Source organism: Gopherus flavomarginatus, chromosome 23 (genome assembly GCF_025201925.1).
Source record: "Gopherus flavomarginatus isolate rGopFla2 chromosome 23, rGopFla2.mat.asm, whole genome shotgun sequence".
Taxonomy (NCBI): Eukaryota; Metazoa; Chordata; order Testudines; family Testudinidae; genus Gopherus; species Gopherus flavomarginatus.
The window spans coordinates 8,346,397-8,369,548 of NC_066639.1; the positions used below are offsets into that span (position 1 = coordinate 8,346,397).

Genomic DNA, 23,152 nt, shown 5'->3' on the forward strand with positions numbered 1-23,152 from the left:
GAAGTGCTGCGTTTTGTTTAACACCTGCCAGGTGAGTGGTGCACTGACAGGGAAGCTGCCCATAGCTCCCACATGAGCTCATTCTCTTCGATCTGCTTCTGCCATTATTTCAGAGCCTGTACTAGTGGGAGTGTGTCCCTAACACTTCAAAAGCTGTAAAACAGGCTCTGTCTGCATCCCAGCTCTAATTAATCCCACTTTTTAATGTATTCCTACTGCGATACTTTCCCAGTTCTCTGCCTCATTCTAACATTCTGGTCAGAGACTGACTATGGGGAGGAATGGACTAATTTGCATGACATTCAGTAAGTTGCCATAGTATGTGACTGAAAGCTCTGCTGGAGGTGGGCAAGAGTCTGTTACACACACAAAATAGCTAAGCTTTATCAAACTACCTGCTACACATTCAAACCTTCCTGTACACACACAATAGAAATTGGGGCACTGAGAAATGGCAACTTGCCTTTAACACAGATCATTGTTTTCTGTACTTCCAGAGGCATTGAAATAGAAGCATATTACCTTTCAACAGCTGCTATTTCATGATCAGCAGCAAAGCCTGTCAATTTATCACCCATAGAGCTGATTGTTTCTAACTGCAGGGTTAGCCAGACCATTCAGTAACATTATCGCTCTGTTTACAAAGCCTTTGGTTAGTGATGAATCATGAGACTTATCCCTTCCTGCTGTAATTCCACTGACTCAAGTGTTCTCTTTCCCCAGTTCTGGTTCCAAGAAAAAAAAGAAATTAAACAACCTTCAGAACTAACATGCTGTGGGAAAGTGGAAATGTTGATAGCTCAACTTATTCAGTTTCTTCTGTGTCTTGTGTATGTCTATCTGCTTTGTGTGTGTGACCGGTGGGGCTTTTTGTTTGCTCCAGGCAGGTTCAACCCTGTCAGATTTGTCTGTGGGGAGGGGCGAGAGAAAACAGACACCCTGGCCTTCCAGGTTGGGGTTAGGCAAAGGAATAACAACCCTGTCCCATAAAAAACAAAATATGTTACAGAAACAGTGGTAGGAACAGTGCTAGAGAAACTGGTTAATAATCACAATGCCCAGGCTTGAAGCAATCGGAAATACAGAATTCAAAAAGCTAAGCTCAGGGAAGATTTAGGGTTTATTCTCTGAGCTTAGCCATGTGCTATAGCACAGGGAGCACTTTTGGAAGTCTCCCATCCCACAACTGGGGAAAGGAAAAGGATTCTGAGGTTCTAGCACGGATTGACGGAGGACAGTGATGGGGAATAAGGGACTCCCTCTGACTTACCCTAACTATGTCTGTTGTTACAGAGGAGGAAATGACTTTTTTCCCTATCCCTGCCCTCTTCCTGCTCTTTGTTATAGTTCAATATATTTTAAGTGCGGAAAATAATAATAAAAATATCTGCTCTCCAGCACAACCTGAAGCAACATCAGAACAAATGGGAATGAAACAATTTGTTCCCCAAGGGAGAACTCGATGACTAAGAATTGCTTTGAAATGGGGGAACAGGATAACCGTGATGCTCAGGGTTAGTTTAGACTAGGAAAGGTGATGGAGTTTAGGTCAGGTCAAGGGGAAAGCTAATGCCAACCACTGCACCTGGGCTGCATCTGCACTACAACTTTTGACACCAAGATCACTAAGTTGAGCAGCCAACGCCATGTACAGTCCTAGTGGATGAAAGGCACAGGTAGTTTTTGCCTCAGTGTAGCTTGTTGGGATCAAACCTCTCTCCTCAACTTGGAACTCATGAACATTGCTGGCTGGCTGAATTCCTATGATTCAAAAGTTGATAGAAAAGATCATAGGACTGACCCCAAAGAAGGATGAGCTGAAAAAGGCAGAAGGCGGCAACTTATCTGGTGGAGCAGAGACACCACGGTGAAGACGATGCAAAAATCAATATGTGCGAATTAGCTAATGTGATTTTTTTTAAAAAATTCGTTTTTGCCAACACTAGTCAAGGGATTTATTACAATTCTCTCTTCTGTGCATTTTCTGATGTCTAATGATCCTTGAGTGCTGATTGAAGCTTTGCCCGCACTCAGAGCATGCGTAGGGCATCTCCCTTGTGTGGATTCTCTGATGTGTGATAAGGTTTGAACGCTGACTGAAGCTTTTGCTACACTCAGTGCATTTGTAAGGCGTCTCTCTTGTGTGGATTCTACAATGTGTGTTCAGGGTAGAGCTCCGACTGAAGCTTTTCCCACACTCAGTGCATGTGTAGGGCGTCTCTCCTGTGTGGATTCTACGATGTGTGTTCAGGGTAGAGCTCCGATTGAAGCTTTTCCCACACTCAGTGCATGTGTAGGGCTTCTCTCCTGTGTGGATTCTCTGATGTCCGACAAGGTGAGAGCGCCGACTAAACCTTTTCCCACACTCAGCGCACGTATAAGGCATCTCTCCTGTGTGGATTCTCTGATGTCCGATAAGGTGTGAGCGCCGACTAAAGCTTTTCCCACACTCAGTGCACGTGTACAACGTCTCTCCTGTGTGGATTCTCTCATGTCCGATAAGGTGTGAGCGCCAACTAAAGCATCTCCCACACTCAGCGCATGTATAGGGCGTCTTTCCTGTGTGGATTCTCTGATGTCTGATAAGGTTTGAGCTCCAAATAAAGCTTTTCCCACACTCAGCGCACTTATAAGGCGTCTCTCCTGTGTGGATTCTCTGGTGTCCGATAAGGTGTGAGCGCCGACTAAAGCTTTTCCCACACTCACTGCACGTGTACGGCGTCTCTCTGGTGTGGATTCTCTGATGTCTGATAAGGTATGAGCTCCAACTAAAGCTTTTCCCGCACTCTGAGCATGTGTAGGGCTTCTCTCCTGTGTGGATTCTCTGATGTGTGATAAGGTGTGAGTGCTGACTGAAGCTTTTCCCGCACTCTGAGCATGTGTAGGGCGTCTCTCCTGTGTGGATTCTCTGATGTTTGATAAGGTCTGAGCGCCAACTAAAGCTTTTTCCACACTCAGAGCATGTGTAGGGTGTCTCTCCTGTGTGGATTCTACGATGCGCATTCAGCGTAGAGCTCCAGTTAAAGCTTTTCCCACACTCAGTGCACGTGTAAGGCTTCTCTCCCGTGTGGATTCTCTGATGCGTGATAAGGTCTGAGCTCTGACTGAAGCTTTTCCCACACTCAGTGCAAGTATAAGGCGTCTCTCCTGTGTGGATTCTGCGATGTCTGACAAGGGTAGAGCTCCAATTGAAGCTTTTCCCACACTCATGGCACCTGTAGCGTGTCTCTTCCAAGTTGATTCTGCCACTTGTTATAAGGTCTGAGAGGCTACTCAAGTTTCCCTCTGGCCTCCCCTGAGTCTCACAGGCTTCTGGTTTTTCTGGGAGTGCACAACTCCTGGAAACATTCTCTTTGGATCTTCCTGATAACATTCCATGTGCTTCTCTTCGCTCAGCATCTTCCTGATGGGGTTTCTCCTCCTCATTCTCACTCACCATCCCATCACCTGATGGGAGACAGGGAGAATCCAGACACAGGTCACTACCTGCACCGGAAAGAAAGAAAATCTCAGAGAGAGGAATGGAAAAAAGGGATGAACAATCCAAAATGTGTGTGGGAGAGATCAAACCAATCAGGAGCTGATTTTCCCCAAAACCTTCCCCAGAGGAGAGAGGAAGGGATCAGTTTTGGTCTGCATCTCACGAGAACACTCAGAGGAAAGTGAGATCGCGGAGCGACCTGCTGCCAGTTGTCAGTCAGAATAGGAGGGAAGCCATGAGTGACATCTGCCATAATGATTCCACATCTGTAGGGAACAATCCTGAACTGGGAGAGCTCACAGGGTCTTTGTAGGGCATCCCAAATGTTCCTGCATTCCCACACAGTTGTGGAGTTGGTTTAACCAAGTCCTCACCTGTGCAGGCAGTTCTTGGAAGCACTTCTTTCTCACAGCCCTGGAGGTCTGGGACCCACGGCTCTTCCCCTCGTTCCACCTGGGAGATCATATCAGGTTTGGAAACTGGAAACCCTACTGCAGGTAAAGAAAACCAGGGAGGTCAGTAGAATTTGTGGGATACTTGTCACAAAGAATAGTCCATGGTTTTAACCTCCAGCTCATTGTTAAGCAGTAACATCCCAAGGCTAGCTTCCTTGGCTCAAAGAGGCAGGAGAGTTATTATGATTATAAATCATATTCATTACATTAGTGCTAAGGAGCAACTAACAGTGGGTCCCCATTGTGCTAGGACAAGTACAAACACAGAATAGTAGATGGCCCATGCCCTGAAGAATTTACAATCTAAATACACAAGACAGGCACAGAATGGGATAAGGGAAAGAACCCACTGTTAAAATAGAGATATTCAGGCCTGCCTGTAAAGCTTATAGTTTAAGAACTTAGGGGTATTTTTATCACTTAGCTACTTACAGGAGTATGAAAACAAAGAATCAAAATCACTGTCTGTATTTGTAAGGGCCTTCTCTTACCGTGACAGCCTGAGGCCTTGTCCTTAGGCTAAGGCCTTTGGCTAAGCAGCAGGGGCAGCCATAAGCTGGGAAGCAAAGGGTCATATCCTCACATCCCAAACCAGTCACACTGAAATAAGGTGCTATTGGGCTGTTAGGAAGATGATCCTGTCCTGATAGTGCCCAGCACTACCAGATAAAGAAACAGATCTTAAGATGGTTAAAGAAAACTTAGTTTGATAGCAGACTGGTTTGGCAAGAAATCACTACTCAATGCTTGTGGTTGAGAAACTCTCATTTTTGTATTCTTTTATCTTTCTGGCCACCGCTTTACAATGTTAATCAGTCTGGTTCTCTAATTGTTTTTGTCTGCAGTATAATTAATTTTGCTAGGTGTAAGTTAATTAGGTAGTGGGATACAGTTGGTTAGAGAATTATGTTGCAATGTGTTAGGACTGGTTAATTAAATTTCAGTACAATGATTGGTTAAGCAAAGGTATAGCTGAGAATATTACTATATAAACTGAGACAAACAGGAGGGGGAACAGGAACAGGGAACAAGGAAACAGGGCAAATGCTCTGCGGCATCAGAGCTCATAGACTCATAGATTCTAGGGTCAGAAGGGACCAATGTGATCATCTAGTCCGACCCCCTGCACAAAGCAGGCCACAGAACCCTATCCATCCACTTCTATAACAAACCCCTAACCTATGCCTGAGTTATTGAAGTCTTCAAATTGTGGTTTGAAGACCTCAATCTGCAGAGAATTCACCAGCAAGTGACCCATGCCTCATGCTGCAGAGGAAGGCGAAAAACCTCCAGGGCCTCTACCAATCTGCCCCAGAGGAAAATTCCTTCCCGACCCCAAATATGGCGATCAGCTAAACCCTGAGCATGTGGGCAAGACTCATCAGCCAGCACTCAGGAAAGAATTCTCTGCAGTAACTCAGATCCCATCCCATCCAACATCCCATCATCGACCACTGGGCATACGTATCTGCTGATAATCAAAGATCGATTGCCAAAATTAGGCAATCCCATCATACCATCCCTTCTATAAACTTATCAAGCTTAATCTTAAAGCCAGATATGTCTTTTGCCCCCACTACTCCCCTTGGAAGGCTGTTCCAGAACTTCACTCCTCTAATGGTTAGAAACCTTCGTCTAATTTCAAGTCTAAACTTCCTAGTGTCCAGTTTATACCCATTTGTTCTTGTGTCTACATTGGTACTAAGCTTAAATAATTCCTCTCCCTCCCTAATATTAATCCCTCTGATATATTTATAAAGAGCAATCATATCCCCCTCAGCCTTCTTTTGGCTAGACTAAACAAGCCAAGCTCTTTGATTCTCCTTTCATATGACAGGTTTTCCATTCCTCGGATCATTCTAGTAGCCCGTCTCTGAACCTGTTCCAGTTTTAATTCATCCTTCTTAAACATGGGAGACCAGAACTGCACACAGTATTCCAGGTGGGGTCTCACAAGTGCCTTATATAATTGTACTAACACCTCCTTATATCTTTGCTAGAAATACCTCGCCTGATGCATCCTAAAACCACATTAGCTTTTTTAATGGCCATATCACATTGGCGGCTCATAGTCATCCTGTGATCTACCAATACCCCAAGGTCCTTCTCCTCCTCTCTTGCTTCCAACTGATGCGTCCCCAATGTATATCTTATCTTCTTCTTATTAATCCCTAAGTGCATGACCTTGCACTTTTCACTATTAAATTTCATCCTATTACTATTACTCCAGTTTACAAGGTCATCCAGATCTTCCTGTATGATATCCTGGTCCTTCTCCGTGTTAGCAATACCCCCCAGCTTCGTGTCATCCACAAACTTTATTAGCACATTCCCACTTTTTGTGCCAAGGTCAGTAATAAAAAGGTTAAATAAGATTGGTCCCAAAACGGATCCTTGAGGAACTCCACTAGTAACCTCCTTCCAGCTGGTAAGGGGGACACGAGGAAAATGCTCTGCGGTGTCAGAGTGGATAAGAGGAACACACCATCGAAGACCTCAGGTCTCCTGAATCCTCTGGGAAGCCCTGGGTGACAGTCATTCTCTTGTCTCTGTTGGGTATTAGATTGATGTAGGTTACTCCCAGTGAGTCCTAAATGACCCATTCATATCACCCCATGACAGCTACGTGACAAAGCACCTCACGTCTCCTGCTCTTTATAATCATAGCAATACCAATCACAGCAGGAAACTGAGGTGTGTATTGGCATCATACAAGTATCACCCAAAGTCCCACCTCTATCTCAGACACACTGTTCACAGCCCCTGGAGAGAAAGCAAAGCACAGGAACTGGACGTTAGTCCAGCAAAAACAGTGGAGGACAAGCTGCAATCCCCACACACTGGTCAAAAAGGAGAGGCATGTGGGTCCCTATCCATAGAGTGGGGCTGGCTAGAGGCCTGATACCTGAAGGGCCATTCCTTGAGCAGACCATGGAGGCAGGTCAAAGGCTTAGGTACCCCTGACCTGTGACATTGCAAAAGCACATTTTGGGAATTAGGAAATCTAGTGACTCAGGTGAAATGGGAGGAAGAATTAAACTGCCGCAGTGTGAGGAGAAGGCTGGTGAATTAAACGCTAACATTCAGGAGCAACAGCCTCTAATTCTTCTGGAAAAGGAGAATGTAAGAAACAAGAACTGGGCTACGTAACCTCAGGAGGGACAGCCTCAAAGATCCAAGGAGCCTGGAGGGAAGACAACTTGTGGCTGCTGCAGATGGGAAGAGGGGGGACAAGACTCTCTCCAAACTCTCACTCTTCTTGACCCCGACCTGATTTTGCGATCTATGAGCTAGTCTCACGTCTTGTGGGCAATTTTTTACTTGCTAGAGGTAAGATGCCATGATCAGAGTATTACTTATTATTTTGGTACATGCGTGGAGGCAAAGAGGTGAGCACAAAGAAATGGGTTATTAAGGGCAGGTCGACAACAGCCGGGAGTGACGCTCTGAGATCGATCTAGCCGTGGTCGATTTAGTGATACGATTTAGTAAACATAGCCTAAGCTTGCTACAGTTCAGGGCCTTATATTAAGTTGAGGCTTTGCGAGAGTGGTTATGCTGAAGTCTAGGATTTACCTGAGGTTTGGGTAGGGATTCAGGGTTAAAGGTCTGGGATCCCCCAAAGTTCTAGATCCCCAAACCTCTCCTCCCTCCCAATGATCCACCCAGCCCACTTCCTGGGTGCCCTTCCTCCACACTCCCCTCTGCTTCTTCCCATTACTCGCAGCCGGCACCACCTCCCGGCGCCTTGGGAGCTTCTTGTGTTCCCTCCTCCCTCCCTGCTGCCTGCTACTGTATGGGAGATAAGGAAAAAAAGGGGGACAAAGAAACTTCTCAAAACTTGAATGATGAATAAAGGTATAAAGTTATTACTGCTCAGGTTCTTTATAGACCCCACAGTTTCTAATAACCCAGAGGACAGGACTTCTTACCCAGCGAGGTCACCGTCTCATAGTTCTCCTGCATGACATCCCTGTAGAGGGCTCTCTGAACAGGGTCCAGAAGAGCCCATTCCTCCCTAGTGAAATACACAGCCACCTCCTCGAAAGTCACCGGCCCCTGAAAAAGAAAGAGTCCAACACTCAGGACCTGCTGCCCCACTCACAATCCCACTATTCACAAAACAGCAGCACCAGGTAAATGGAAGCTCCAGGAGGCACATGTTAACAGAGTCCCACCCCACCTTGCCTAGAGCAGCCAGGAGGAAGAGAGAACCTTTGTGTCTCCCAGCTGACAGACGGAAGCACGGTCATCACATTTATCACACAGCTACTAGCCAAAGCTTAATATAGGAGATGGAGCTGTCTCTAGAGCCTGCTGGTAGCTCCCTGGTAGGAATCCCAACACTCTCCAAATAAAATATATGGAAGAAAGGGGAACTCAATAGTAAAGAATAGAAGTTAGAAGGTCAGAATTGTAGAAAGTTGGCAAGGGAAGCTATCAGAAATCAGTGATCAACCAATGAAAATAAGAAGGAAGTTTTTAAAAGGACAAAATTAATCCTAACAATGGTCCAGATAACTAGAGTTTTGAAAGACCTGCTGGAGGAGCATGGTGGACTGTTAATGTTGATTTTAATTAGGACTTGGAACACTTGGGAAATTCCAGAAGACTGGAATAAACCTAATGCAGTGCCAATATTTAAAAAGTATAGAAGAGATGACGCAGCTAATTACAAGTGTGTCGGTCTGAAATCGATACTGGGCAAGAGAATGGAGCAACCAATACTGGATTTCATTAAGAAAGAAAGGAGGGTAATATAATTAGTACCCATTAAAAAGGTTTAGACACAATAGATCCTATCAAACTAACTGGATATCCTTATTGGATGAGATCAAAAGTTTACTTGCAGCTAATAGTCCTGATGTAATATATGTAGGCACATGAGTTGGTTCAGCACAATATTTTGACTAGAAAGATACAAAATACACAGGGCATACATTAAATAGATTAAAAACTGGGATTTTAAATAGGGAACCATGGTCGAGTGGATTTCTTTCTAGCGGGTTCCCACAAGGATTGGATCTTGGCCCTGTGCTATTTAACATTCTTATCAATGACCTGGAAGAGAATATAAGATCATCACCGATAAAGTTTGCAGTTGCCACAAAGACTAGGGATGGGGGTAACTAATGAAGTGTCACGAGGTTCAGGTTTCAGTACTAGGAGTCTGGGAAGTTGTCCCAGCCCTGGCTGGAGGGTTATTTCCTGTTCCACAAAGAGGGGAAGTTTCATTCCCAAAGCCTGTGCCTTGAAATTAGAACCTATCTGACACGACAGCCCATATTCAACATAGTGGCAGGATTATAATATGATTAGGACATGACTCATTTTGTACAAAGTGTCTCATGTGTGGTGTCACTGGAAAAGTTATGATTTGCTGAATATGATTATCTTACCTGTGTTATGGATATTGACTCTGTATCTATCTTTCAAATGTGCTTACTCTGGGTTAACAGCCACAATGAGCCTTTCAGGTACAACAATGAAGAAGCCGGACAGTGTTCATGGCTCATCAACAAAGACAATGGACTGTGGAAGAGCTTAGCCCTCCTATGAATGGTTCAGCCAGCCTAGGAGTCATGGCTATTGTGACTCAGCAGGGCATGTGACCAGACCACATGACAATGAACTTCATTTTGCTACCTGTATTTTTCCATAAACCGGACTGGGAACTGAGGTTAGAACAAAGGGTTCCTGCCATATGGAAAAGCTACATAAGGTGGAGTGTGACATCAGCTCTTGGCCTCATTCCACGCACAAGAGAACTCCTGGAAACACCTGAGGAACGAACACTGAACTGGGGGAAGTGCTGGTTCCAGGGTAAAGGGATTTCTAGCTTGTGTATGGAAACTTGGTGGACTGCTTGTATCATCAGTCAGGGTGAGAAATTGCTAATTCAAATTCTATCCATCTAGCATGTTAGGCTTGGTTTGAGTTTTCGGTTATTTGCTAGGTAATCTGCTTTGATCTGTTTGCTAACACTTATTGCTGGGAAATTGGCTGTTGTCTTCTCTCTCTCCTTGAGTGGCTTAGGTAATGCACTCAGATAGCTTAGTTGGCTGCATGGAGCCACCTGCTGTCGTGTTGGGTGATAACAGGCCCTGGAGAGGCAGGCTGAATCTCCAGCAAAGCAGTGTGAGAAGGGCCAGCCCAGCTTGAGGGTTAGAGGGCACAGCGGTTCCCAGAAGCCCCCCAGACTGCACCCCGGGGTGACAACCCATCACAGCCTAAAGTACACAAGTCTCAGCAGTTTTGTCACATCCTGTCCCCTTCCCTTTCTCCACTAAAGATATTTCCTGCCTCCCACCACCTCTAGCAGATCCCACCAGTGGTGAGCTCCAGCCAGTTCGCATGAACAGGTTGTTAAATTTAGAAGCCTTTTTAGAACAGCTTGTCCCAGGACTACTGGTTCTAAAAAAGCTTTTAAATTTAACAAAGGCTCGGGCAGTTGTCCACCCGGCCCCAAGCCCCAGGTCACCTCCCCCTCTCCTCTGAAAGCTCCATCCTCCTTCTCCTCCCCATCCCCTGCTTCCTGCGAACCAAATGTTCAAGAGAAGCCTGAAACAAGCAGCAGGCAGGTAACCTGGTCCGGGGGGGCGGGGGTGACGGCACGAGTGGCTCAGTCCAGCTCCACCTGGCCATGGTCAAGCGCCCCAGCCGGGTCCCGTCTAAGCACCCCTGGCTCGGGGCTGGTCCCGGCCGAGCGGCTCCGACCCGGCCCAGCTCTGGCCCCGCAGCACCGGTCCCAGCCGAGCAGCTCCAGCCTGGCTCGGGGAGTTGGGTCCTGCGGCGCCAGTCGCGGTCCCGGCCGAGCTGTCCCAGTCCTGGCCCCAGGCAGTGTGGTAAGGGGCAGGGAGCAGGTGTTTGGTGGGTTGTGGGGGGTGGATAGGGGTCGGGGCGGTCAGAGGGCAGGGAACAAGGGAATTGAATGGGGGCAAGGGTCCCAGGGGGCAGTCAGGAAGGAGCAGGGGTTGGATGAGGTGGTGGGGGGCAGTCAGGGACAGAGAGAAGGGATGGTTGGATGGGGCAGAGGTTCCGAGGGGGCATCAAGAATGAGAGGAGGGGTTTGATGGGGCGGTAGGGGGTAGTCGGGGACAGGGAAGGGGGGGATGGATCAGGGGTTCCTGGGGGGGGTGTCAAGAAACAGGGGGGGTTGGATGGGGCACGACCCCCAGGGGGGCATGAGCCCCGCACAAAGTGAGGAGGAAGGAACCTGTTGTTAATATTTTGGCAGCTCATCACTGGCTCCCACCCTCCCATACATTTACCGCTTCTCTCCCTCCAAGCAGAACCCACCACCAGCTCCCTGAGAATCCCTTACCTGAGCCAGCTCCATTGCAGCCATTTCCTTCCCCCTGGGAGGATGGGATGATCTGCAGCAAAACATGGACATTATTCTGTAGCCTGCCAGGGTGAAAAGGGCAATGTGAGAGAATTCAGACAGGGTTTCTCTCCTTTCCACATGATGATTCCCCCCAGGATTTCCCCTGTTAATGGACATTCTAGGTTCTGCCACACTGGGAAGCACAGAGTGACCTTATTCCAGTACAGATCTAGCCCCCTCCTACCAGGGTGTAATCCTCTGACACATGGTGAAACACACCCAGCAGCAGAGTCTCTCTGTTACACTTATCAAGTTTGCAGGCGATACCAAGCTGGGAGGGGTTGCAAGGAATTTGGAGGATAGAACTGAAATTCAAAATCATCTGAACAAACTGGAGAAATGGTCTGAAGTAAATAGGATGAAATTCAATAATGACAAATGCAAGTACAGCGCTTAGGAAGGAACAATCATACAAAATGGGAAATAACTGCCAAGGAAGGAGTGCTGTGGAAATGGATCTGGGGATAATAGTGGATCAGAAGCAGAATATGACTCAACAGAATTACACTTTTTTTGCAACAGTAAGTATCATTTGAGGATGTATTAGCAGGAGTATTGTTAACAAGACACGAGAAGTAATTCTGCCGCTCTACTCCGCACTGATTAGGTCTCAACTGGAGTAATGTGTTCAGTTCTGGGGACCACATTTCATGAAAGATGTGGACAAAATGGAGAAAGTCCAGAGAAGAGTAATAAAAATGAATAAAGGTCTAGAAAACATGGCCATTGAGGGAAGATTGAAAAAAACTGGGTTTGTTGAGTCTGCAGAAGACTCAGAGGGGACACGATCACAGTATTCAAGTACATAAAAGGTTGTTACAAGGATGCCAGAGAAAAATTGTTCTTCTGAATCGGTGAGGATAAGACAAGAAGCAATGGACTTAAATTACAGCAAGGGTGGTTTAGGATAGAGATTAGGAAAAAAACTTCCTAAATGTCAGAGTGGTTAAGCACTGGAATAAATTGTCTAGGGAGGTTGTGGAATCTCCATCACTGGGGATATTTAAGAGCAGCCTGGACAAACACCTGTCAGGGATTGTCTAGATAATATTGAGTCCTGCCTTGAGTGCAGGGGACTGGCCTAGATGACCTCTCGAGGTCCCCTTCCAGTTCTATAATTCTATGAACCAAAGGCCAGAGAAGAGCAGAATCAAAGGAGTCACTCTGGGGAATTCTCCCTGTCACTGCTCCCAAGGCAGCTCTCTCAGGTTTACAAAGCTGTTTGATGCTCCAGCCTTTATACAGTCTCTCCTGCAAGTGCCCCTTTCATGGGCTGGGCCTAGTTTTAGCTTTTGGGAAGCGTGAGCCCTGGGGCTCTGAGACTGGGCCTTCTTGCCTCAGAACATCTTGTTTCTTTCTGTGGCCCCACAGTGAGTCCAAATGAGTAGATACTCTTGAGAGAGACAGTGAACCTAAGAACGTTCAGAGCTGCCCACTGCATCAGAGCAATGGTCCATCTAGCTGAATCGCCAATGCCAGGTGCTTCAGAGGGAATGAACAGAACAGGTAATCATCAAATGAGCCACCTCGTCACCCATTCCCAGCTTCTGGCAGAGGCTCGAGACACCATCCCTGCCCATCCTGCCTGTGACACTGGTAGATGAGGTGTTAGCTCTTGCAAAAGCCCCCATGTCTTCATTGAACAGGGACAAAAACATAGCTGGAATCAGTCTGACTCACTTGTGTTAGTATTAGGGATTAGGATTATAAGAATGCGTTTATACTTTATTGAATGCTTGTGAGTTGCTGCCTGGGTTAATATCTGACTAGTTGCATTGTGAGCCTCTGTGGCTCTGTAAATCACCAGACAGGACAGAGACTTTACCTAGGTGAAGTGCTGACTGGCAACCGAATACATTACATCCTGCCTGGCAGGAAAGGTTCATGAACACAAGATAGACTATTATGGGATGTTAAAGACAACAAAAGACTGTTGTTGTGCTCTTGACTTCCCATTAGCTGAGTTTGCAGCTCAGAGCACATGGCAGGAAGGGCATAAAAAACCCCATACAGAAGGAACTGATTTATCTGTATGCTGCTTGGACTCTGGGGGGCCAAGTTTCTAGGCATAAGCAAGAGATCCCCAGCTGATTAGCCTGCGTTAGTCCTAAGGAAGATATAGGGCTTGCTTATTATAAAGGCTTCTATTACCTTTTGAAATTTAAGACTGTAACTTGTCTCCATCTATAGGATTACCTGTTTTAACTTTGTAAACAACTCTTGTTTCCTTTTAAATAAGTCTTAATACAGGTTATTACAGGACTGGCTACAAGTATTGTCTTTGCTGTGAGATCTAAGATTCAACTGACCTCAGTAAGTGACTGGTCCTTTGGGACAAGGTCAGGCGTGACAAAGCCCTGGCTGGGATGATTTAGTTGAGGATTGGTCCTGCTTTGAGCAGGGGGTTGGACTAGATACCTCCTGAGGTTCCTTCCAGCCCTGAAATTCTATGACTGGTAGTAACCTGAACATTGCTGTGATTCGTGGGCTAAGGCAGTGGTTCTCAACCAGGGGACCTGGGTCGCCTGGGGGCCACTAGCAGGTTTCAGGGCGGGCGCCAAGCAAGGCCAGCATTAGACTCACTGAGGCCCAGGGCAGAAAGCTTAAGTCCCAGCGCATGGGGCTGAAGTCCAGGGCCCTGAGCCCCTACCTGAGGCTGAAGCCAAAGCCTGAGAAATGTATATTTGTGGGGCCCCTGTGGCATGGCACCCCGAGAGAGGAAGAAAGTGCCCTGAGGACTCAGCCAGAAGGTTGAGCCCTGACACACTACTGGCTTAGAGGGTCTCTGCCAGTCAGGAAGCGCTAGCAGCGAGGGAAGACTGGCAATTGATGGTTGGAGGGGTGAAGAAGTTTGGGGTATGCTGGGGGAAGAAGCGTCTGGGACTGGATAATCTGGGGCTGGGCAGTCTACATAGGGGACACTTGCTCCTCCTGTGCCCTTTCCACACCCTCTTGCGAGTAGAGAATGATCACCCTGTCTCCACCTCCAGAGGCAGCCGTGTCTCGGGACTCTCCCAAGTTCCACCCACTAACTCTCTTCTCATTTGGGGTATAGCTCGGGGCAACAAATCACCACCAAGATGAACCCAGATGAATGCTGGGTGTTCTGTTGCCACAGGGGCCTCTGGAGGGTGAAAGGCAGAACTGTAGCACTTCTCAGGTAGAATGTATCTTCTTCAAGCCAAAAAAAAGAAATTCTGTGCTGGACGTGAATTCTATGCATACACAGTGGTGCAGAATTCCCACATGAGGAACGCACACCTGCCAGAAACATAACCTGCTCACTCCCATCTCTTCTCCCTATGTGTCGAGTCCCAGAGCTGCTGCTGTCATTAATGCACACAGGCTTTCACTCTCGTTAGTGCTGGCAAGACCCAATCCAGTTACAGGACTGAACCCTTATTTTCCTAGCACATGGGAGAGTCTCAGCTGAGGGGGAGGTGAGATGCGGACGGGGTACAAAGGGGAAAGTTGTTGTACCCATGTTGGTCCCAGGATAGCAAATAGGTATTTTTAATTGGTTCTAAAAAAATTACCTCACCCACCTTGTCTCTCCAAGAGATCTGAAAGTGGCAGAAGGAGACAAACAGGAAGACAGAGCTCAGGACTTGAAACCAAACATTTCAAACTCCTGGAAGAAACTACATTTCCCTTCTGCCCCTGAGTATGTTTGTATCCTATATGAGGGACCACCCCATTCCCCTCACAGGAGCAAAGAGAGACTGCAGCCAGTCCCAGATGGTCTTTCCCAAACCTGGCATATTTGTTGTGACAAAGTTTGTGTGTAGTGGGTACACGGGCTGGGTACAGCTGGACCGATCTGCAGATTGGAAAGTCAGGGCAACTCTAGCACAGCTTGGGGGCTGTGGGCAGGGGGAGCAGTTTTGGAGCTGGGCCTCTGTCCTCTCTAGCTCCCATGGCACATGGCTCTGGCAGCATCAAGTGGGTCCATCACTGCAGAGGAAGACTGGGGTAGTGTCTGAGATCAGGGTGAGAATTGGAGGGGGGGTCCATGCTCAAGAATGGGGGATGAAATTCACCTCCCCGCCCCTCTGCAGAGCTCAGCAACTAGGATTTATCCAGTGAAGTGAATTTCAATCTGGGTGACTTTGAGCCAGCCACTGAAAGATCCTTGTGCCTTCGGTTCCACACTGGCCAGTCAGCTCTCTCCCCAGACTGCTGGGGGCAGCCAGGGATAATTAGTGAGTTTGAGAATTAGAAGATGAAAATTCACTATGAAAAATTATATTTGTGTGTTTATTATTAAATCCCCAGACACCCACCAATCCCCATCCTCCTTCCGATGAGCTATAAATATCTAAGGGACTCAGCTACTGATCCTGTAGTCAGTTCCTGCCCTTCCCCACTTTCTATAGCAGCACTTTTAAGAACAGGGCAGGGAAACATGATGTAAATACTTTGAACCAAATTCCAGAAGCTGCTGAGCATGGAGAACTTCAAATGAAACCAAGGTTCCGTCTCCCCAAGGACCTGGTCCCTAGTGCAAAACAACAGACCCTCCCTGGAAATCTGAAATGGCCACTTCATAACTGATAAAATGTTATTAATCTCTTCACTTCTGGGAATTACCAACAAGAGAAACCACCCAGTGACGGTGATATCCTGTGGAAAAGATCTCATGTGTCTTTAGATCATACCAATTTGGAATCTAGAACTTTATATACTAAAATGCCTAATTTGTAGCCCTACGGCAATTGCCTGGTGTCACTACAGGACAGAATTAAGGTTGGTGCCTTAGTTGTGAATTTCCGTCCCCTAACATATTGCAATTGCTGTTAAGTGGGTTTGTCAAAATTCATTTTGTCTATTTCTTTCTTTTAATTTCAATAGATAGTGATATTTATTTTTAAGCCCTTTTTTCAATGTTTACAATTTCAATGTTCAGAGCTGTGGGAAGTTATGGGGGTCGTCAGACGACAATTATTTAATTACAGTAATTGTTGAGTTTCCAAAAGCCAAATCATATAACTGTTCAAAGAGAAATTGTCAATGTCACAGGCAAAATATACAGTGTCAACATCCTTAAATCAAACTCCACTTTCTCCAGAAGCATTTCTGTATATTACCTATATAAATATTTTTCCATCTGTGTGTGCATGTGTGTACAGTAAAATGAACGTTTGCTGCAATTTAATTCATAAAAATCCAATCATTTCAAGCATAATTTTAAGTAATGAAGTACTTGAAATCTTTCACTTCCTAGACTGGAATGTTTCATTTCAGGATAATTACACCCTCCCTGTGATGTATTTCACTCTCAGTACCATAACCCCCTCGTGACATAGCTCCTGTCTGGGAGCTCTGCTGAGGCCAGTGGCATTATGATCAGAAGATGACACTCTGACAAATGATCAGAGACACATGAGGGAGGGTGGAGGACGAGGTAACATGGAGGCTACCAGAGTTGAACGTGTCCCTAAGAGCAAACCCCCTCTGAGCCTCTGCTCTCTCCCACCTCCCAGAGTCAGTAATTCTGAGAAATCATTCCCTGAAATCTAAATAGCCCCAGTATGAGAGACAGTGATTAACACAGGTGTCTTAGTGGCTGTAGCACCAACCCCCTGCCTTGACGAGGGGAATGAACAATTGCAGTAGAAATGGGTTAGGTTAGGAGAGGGCACAGCTGAAGTGGGACTGGGAGCTCAGTTGATTAAGAGGCCAGAACTCATAGGACGGTTGGGAGAAGTCAACAGGACTGGGTAGAGGCATTTCAGTGTATTTTCCCCATTAACCATTCTGCCATGTATTTAATTTAGAAACATCTGAACATCCTGAAGCTAAGCTGGGTTGATGCATTTTCACTTACATTGGTACAGTTTTAATCAGGTGCTTAATCAGATGCTCATGCAACAGAAAGCAATCAATAATGGGTGTGCTTTCATTCATTAACTTGACTGTGTGCTGGGCATCGCTTTAAAAAAAAATTGGTGTGAGCGAGTGTCAAAATTTTAGGCATTAAGAAATGGAAATTAAGTGTCAGTTCATTTCTCATGCATATAGCCCTTTTGCCCTAAAATGCGCATTTGACTCTTTGACGTCACTTTATCCGCCCCACCGGAAAATGCAATAAGGAACCCGGTCATTACAGCTGACCTTCACCAGGTACAGTTCAACCAGCTATAGGCCAACATTCAAATGGTTCTGTTTGTTTATCTTTCATTCAGCTTTGCAAATCTTAGATCCCATTTAAAAACTGGAACTGAAATAACCAAAGCAAGTAAAGAAGAGAGCGGCATCAGGCATAGGTAGGGGGAAAATAATAAATGGAAAGAATTAACTATACACAAAGGAACATCTCAAACTATGAGAGCCTCAGACCGTTGTCCAAGTGAATCCATCCCAGCCAATCACTCAGCCCGTCTGGCAGTGAATGCTGCGTGTTACAGGCAGAGCTACGGTGTGTGCGTCTGCTCTGCTGACGTGCTGCTTTGGTATGGAATGCACCACGGCCACAGGGAGCAGAGACACGGACTCCTACAAAACACATTCCCAGATACACCTCCAATGCCGCATCTCCCCCACCTCCCCACTGTCTGCCATCCCCTCCCCTACCTCCACATGGCCATTCTCAGCCTATTGCTAACACTTCCTCCCAGCCTTCAGCACTATAAATAAATAAAACGTGGTGTTACAAAAGGTAGATTGTGCCACAGAAACCTGATCTGGATGTCAGTAAGGTTTTTGATACAGTTCCACATGGGAAACTATTCGTTAAATTGGAGAAGATGGGGATTAATATGAGAACCGAAAGGTCAATAAAGAATTGTTTAAAGGGAGTCTACAAGGGGGTCAGGCTGGAGGGATTTACTAGTGGAGTTCCTCAGATCAGTCTTGGGACCAATCTTACTTAACACTTTTATTAGTGATCTTGGCACAAGAAGTGGGAGTGGGACACAAAGTCGGGAGGGATTGCCAATATGGAGGAGGACAGGAAAATCATACAAGAAAACCTGCATGTCCTTGAAAGCTGGAGTAACAGAAATGGGATGAAAATTAATAGTGCACAAATTCTAGTTGTTAGTCTCCAAGTGCATAATTTTGCAATAAGCTGGGGATTTATCGATTGGAAGTGACAGAGGAGGAGAAAGACCTGGGTGTATTGGCTGATCACAGGACAATTATGAGCTGCCAATGTGATGCAGCCATGAAATAGGTTAACACAGTCCTAGGATACATCAGGTGAGGTATTTCCAGCAGACACATGAGAGGGTTAGTACTGTTATAAAAGGCACCGATGAGACCTCATCTGAAATACACCTCAACCTCCTGCCCTTAAAGTCTGTGAGTCTACAAACTGTGCTTTGTGTTGCACAGACACTGATGGAGATCAGGGCCCCCATCGTGCAGCACATGGCAGAGAACCTGACTGAGACCAGCACCCCCATTTTGCTGGGCACTGCACAGAGAGGGACAGTCCACAGCCCCTTTCTGTTTTCCTCCTACCCATTGTCTACTTGGATTGTGATCTCTTTGGAGGGAGACTTCCCCAAGGTCACCAAGCAGGTCAGGGACAGAGCCAGGAACAGACCCCATTAACGCCAGAGCCACATCACCCGCAGCTTGGAAAGGTCACCAGACCCCATTGTATTAGGCTGCAGGAAGAGGTGGTTTGTCCATGGATGCACAGCCTGTCTTGGCAAGGCAGCTCAGCTGCGGTCCCTGTACACAGCTGGGTGTGTGTGTCATGGGTTAGGAGAAGTCAGTGTCCAGTTCTGTGGGGTTGTGCTCCTGGCTCACACCTCCAGCACTCACTGTTGCCCCTCCCTTTCCAGCTGCACTGGTCAGCCAGCCCCAGGCCTCAGTGAGATCACTGCTCCCCACACACAGACACACCAAACCTTCAAACAGGCACATGGTGCACCAGTGCCAGAGTGCACTAGTGTAAAGTCTGTCTGTACTAAGGGTTTGCACCAGTGCCTAAAACACCAGGGTGGCAGAGACCTTCAGTGCCCAAAACAGCAGTATGGTGCCACTAGAACTGGGATCTAGTTCTAGCTCTGTCACAGACCTTGCACACATCAATGTTTTTCCTCCGAACTTTAGTCTCTTTACCTAGCTGCCCAATCACTGGGGTCTCCTCTCTCTCCACAGCTGCTCACCATTAACATCTGTGTGGTTGTCATAAGAGCTGAGCTAGTTCAGCTCTGGAATAGTCTTACAAGGGGGGCTGTGGAGTCTCTTTTCCTGCAAGTTTTTAAGAACAAGTAGGACAAACCTCTGTTAGAGATAATCAACATATACTTGGTCCTACCTCGGCAGAGAGAGCTGGACTTGATGACATCTTGAGGTCCTATCTAGCCCTACATGTAAAGGATGCTATGTGATATATACGTATAAAACAACATACAGAGAAAAACCACAACAACATGTCGTCAGGCCATTCAAACAACAACAAAACAAAAAACTACATTGCATAGCATAAAATGACACAATACTAAGGAGAAGAAAGCAACACAATGCAAACTAACACATCTTAGGACAAAAGTACACAATGCAAAATAGTTCAACTCAAACCAACATAACACAGGTACCAAACAAGCTAAGGCAAAACAAAGCATCATAAAACTATGCAACACAACATGGTGCATCATAGTTCCAAAAGGCACCATGCAAAACAGCTCAGCGTAGAACAGGGCACAGCACAAAAGAGAATTATTTCAATGTAGGCCTGGAAGGGATCTTGAGAGGTCGTCTACTCCAGCCTCCTGGGCTGAGGCAGAACCAAGTATCCTTAGACATTCCCAGACTGGTGTAACTCTAACCTGGTCTTAAAAACCACCAGTGAAGGAAATTCCACAGTCTCCCTTGGAAGCCAATGCAAGGCAAACACAGACCAAACCAACACTGTATACACACACACTGGGTTTGTGGATAAGGGGAGAGGCAAGAATTCAAACAATCTGGGTTCAGTTCCCAGTTTTGCCACAATTTCTCCATGCAAACTTGAGCAAATCACTTCAGCTCTCTGAGCTTCAGTTTCCCCAACTGTAAAATGGAGAGTCGCCTCCCACCATTGGCCTATTTAGCCTTTCAGCTTTTTGGGGCAAGGCCTGTCCCTGTGGGGATGTCGACACTGCAGTCAAACACCAGCGGCTGGCCCGTGCCCGCTGACTTGGGCTCACACGGCTCAGGCTGTGGGGCTGTTTAATTGTGGTGTCGATGTTCTGGCTTGGGCTGCAGCCCAAGGTCTGGCACCCTCCCACCTCGCAGGGTCCTACAGCCTGGTTCTAGCCTGAGCCCAGACATCTACACTGCAATTAAACAGCTCCTTTGCCTGAGCCCTCTGAGCCTGAGTCAGCTGGCATGGGCCAGCTGGGGGTTTAACAGCAGGGTAGAGATACTCTTGGTGTCTTGTCCGCACCTGTCACAATGGGGCCCCTGATCTTGGTCAGTGTCTGTGCAGAGCCATGCACAACAGGAAGCCTGATCTCACTTGGGGACTCTGCAACTCCCAGCATTACAGGAACCTTGATTTTGTTTAGGGGCCCTGCAGCAACTGGCAAAATGTAGGGGCAGGATCTCTGTCAGGGTCTGTGCAGTGCACAGTACAGTGGTGGGGTGTGATCTTTGTTAGGGTCAGTGCAATGCCAGACCCAATGGGGACACAGATCTCAGTCGAGGTCTCTGAAGTGCCCAGAACAATGGAGGCAGCGGTTTGGGTCACAGTCGTGCGTTGCCTGGCATAATGGGGGCCGTGATCTCGGTGCAGGTCTCAGTTTTACCTGGACAACAGTGCGGTCTGATCTCACCTGGGGTCTCCACAGCGCCTGGCAGAACAGGGCCACGCTCAGTATGATAGGACCTCTGATCTCAGTCACACACCTGGGGAGAAAAGTGGGAAGATTTTTTAGAAGTTGATATCAGTATTTCAGAACTGAAGAGACAATGAGGCACAAACTAAATATTCGCCAATATAAGGGACAAGCATCAACATGTGGGGAGATTTTATGTGTCGATTCAACAGTTCAAGAGAAAAGAGGGGAAATTAGAGGAGATTATACAGGGATATTGAATCAACAACAGGATGGGATGGATTCTTCTTGCCTCACACTCACAGGGCCAGGAGGGAGCCCTGGTGATGTCTTTTCACAGGGGAAAGGAGCGGGGCTGGAGTCAGAAGGTCACAGTACCTACCCTGGGGACCTCCCTTTCCTGGGCAAGAAAAAGCAGAAGCGCCCCAGGGGCAGGCTGGGAGATGTAGTTCCTGACTCTCTAGTCACACATGTGACTAGCAGGTGATGGGGAGGGAGAAGTAACTGGACTAGGAAACTTGGGGCTGGGCCATCTCCATGGGGGACACTTTCTCCTCCCTCCCCTTCCTGGCCCTTCCCACGCCCTGTTGCCACCAGAGAGTGGCCCCCCCAGCCCAGCCCAGAGGTGTCCCTGTCTCAGGGCCCCCCCAGCCTCTGCCCATTCACCCCCTGCCCAGTTCAGAAATCACTTGGGGGAATCATTTCCCACCCACACAAGGACAAATCCCTGTAGGTGAAAATGGGGGAAACACCCCAAACCTGAGATCTGAACTGGCCATTGGCCAAGAGGACAGAAAATGGGGCACAATGGGGGGAAGGGAACAGGGAACTTCTCAGGGGTTTGTGGAAGGGGGGGTCACCCTGGGTGCTGCTCGTTGCTCTCTAGCGAGAAAGGGGGCAGGACGGGAGAGGAGGGGGGTCCCGACGGGGGGGGCACAGACATTTCCCACCCGCCCCTTTCCCAGCCCCCCAGCCCGGTCTCACCCCCCAGCCCCCGCCCGGCCCCACGCAGGGACCCCAGTGGGGCCGGGCCCCTCCCCCCGCGGGGCCCCAGGGCAGAGCCTGGCCGGGCCCGGGGGGCGCTGGGCTCCTGCGGGGACAGCAGCTCCGAGCCCCCCGCGGGCGCTGCCCCCCCCCGGGGCAGATCCCGGCGCTGCGAGATGCCGGGTCCCTCCCCTCCCCCCGCCGGACACTGGGGCAGAGTCACCGCCCGGCCCGGCCTCCCCCGGGGCTCGCGCCGGGACCTGGAGCTGCAGCTCCGCAGCGGGGCGGGTAGAGCCCGGGGCGGCCCCAGGGCGGCTCTAGCGGGACTCTCCTCCTCCCCGATCTGCGCATGCTCAGAGCCCCCACGGCACAAACCCTTCTCCGGCCCCGGAAGAGGCTCCAACGGCCCCGCGCGAGCCAGGCAGAGCCGCAGCGGAACGCGCGCGTTTGCAATTCGGCTTCTTCTCTCCCACCCAACGTCACTTCCTGTGCAGGGAGAGTCAGGAACTACATCTCCCAGCCTACCCCGGGGGCGCTTCCACTTTTTTCTAGCCCAGGTAAGGGACGTGCCTGGACCCTGACCCTGCCCCCTCTTCCTCTGCTAGTGCCTCTTAGGACCCCCCCCGCCTTTTCCGGGGAGCGGCAGAGCTGGGGGGGCTTGTGACCCCCGTGCAATAACCACCCCCCCCACACCCCGACCCCCAGCCCTGACCCCCCCCCGGCTGGAGCGTGTCCGCCCCCCGCACTGCCCGGGTCCCACCGCGCTGCGCTCCCGGCCCGGCCATAACCCCGCTGCCGGTGCAAAGGGGCGGGAGCAGGAGAGGGGCAGGGGCTGGTGTAGCAGCTCGCCCCCTCCCAGCCCCTGCGGAGGGTGTCAGCCCCGGCGAGCGCTACAGCCCGGGGGAGCGGGGCAGGGTTGCGGGGCACAGGAAGGGGCTGGAGCAGCTGCGGGGGGGGCACAGGAAGGGGCTGGAGGAGCTGGGAGCGGGCGGGGTTGCAGGGCACAGGAAGGGGCTGGAGGAGCTGGGAGCGGGCGGGGTTGCAGGGCACAGGAAGGGGCTGGAGCAGCTGG

At 48.4% G+C, this 23,152-nt stretch overlaps 1 protein-coding gene and 1 long non-coding RNA gene across 12 annotated transcripts in view; one reads left to right on the forward strand and one right to left on the reverse strand.

Annotated features, from left to right (window-relative positions):
- Window positions 1–1,897: 1,897 nt before the first annotated feature.
- Window positions 1,898–23,152, reverse strand: part of LOC127039341 (zinc finger protein 436-like) — a 782,343-nt gene continuing 761,088 nt past the window's right edge. Inside the window, exon 10 of the mRNA XM_050932819.1 lies at window positions 1,898–2,970. Within this exon, the coding sequence (XP_050788776.1) occupies window positions 1,943–2,970 (1,028 nt within the window). The 3' untranslated portion in view covers window positions 1,898–1,942. The remainder of the gene's footprint in view (window positions 2,971–23,152) is intronic.
- LOC127039472 (uncharacterized) overlaps window positions 2,001–23,152 on the forward strand; it is a 591,654-nt gene continuing 570,502 nt past the window's right edge. The window contains exons 1-5 of one of the 11 annotated variants that reach the window (XR_007770985.1): window positions 2,001–2,083; window positions 2,168–2,335; window positions 2,420–2,503; window positions 2,588–2,671; window positions 2,756–2,839. This is a non-coding gene — a long non-coding RNA (uncharacterized LOC127039472). Of the gene's footprint in view, window positions 2,084–2,167; window positions 2,840–23,152 lie in introns of those variants that run through there. The other 10 variants (XR_007770988.1, XR_007770992.1, XR_007770990.1 and 7 more) reach the window with 10 other exon arrangements.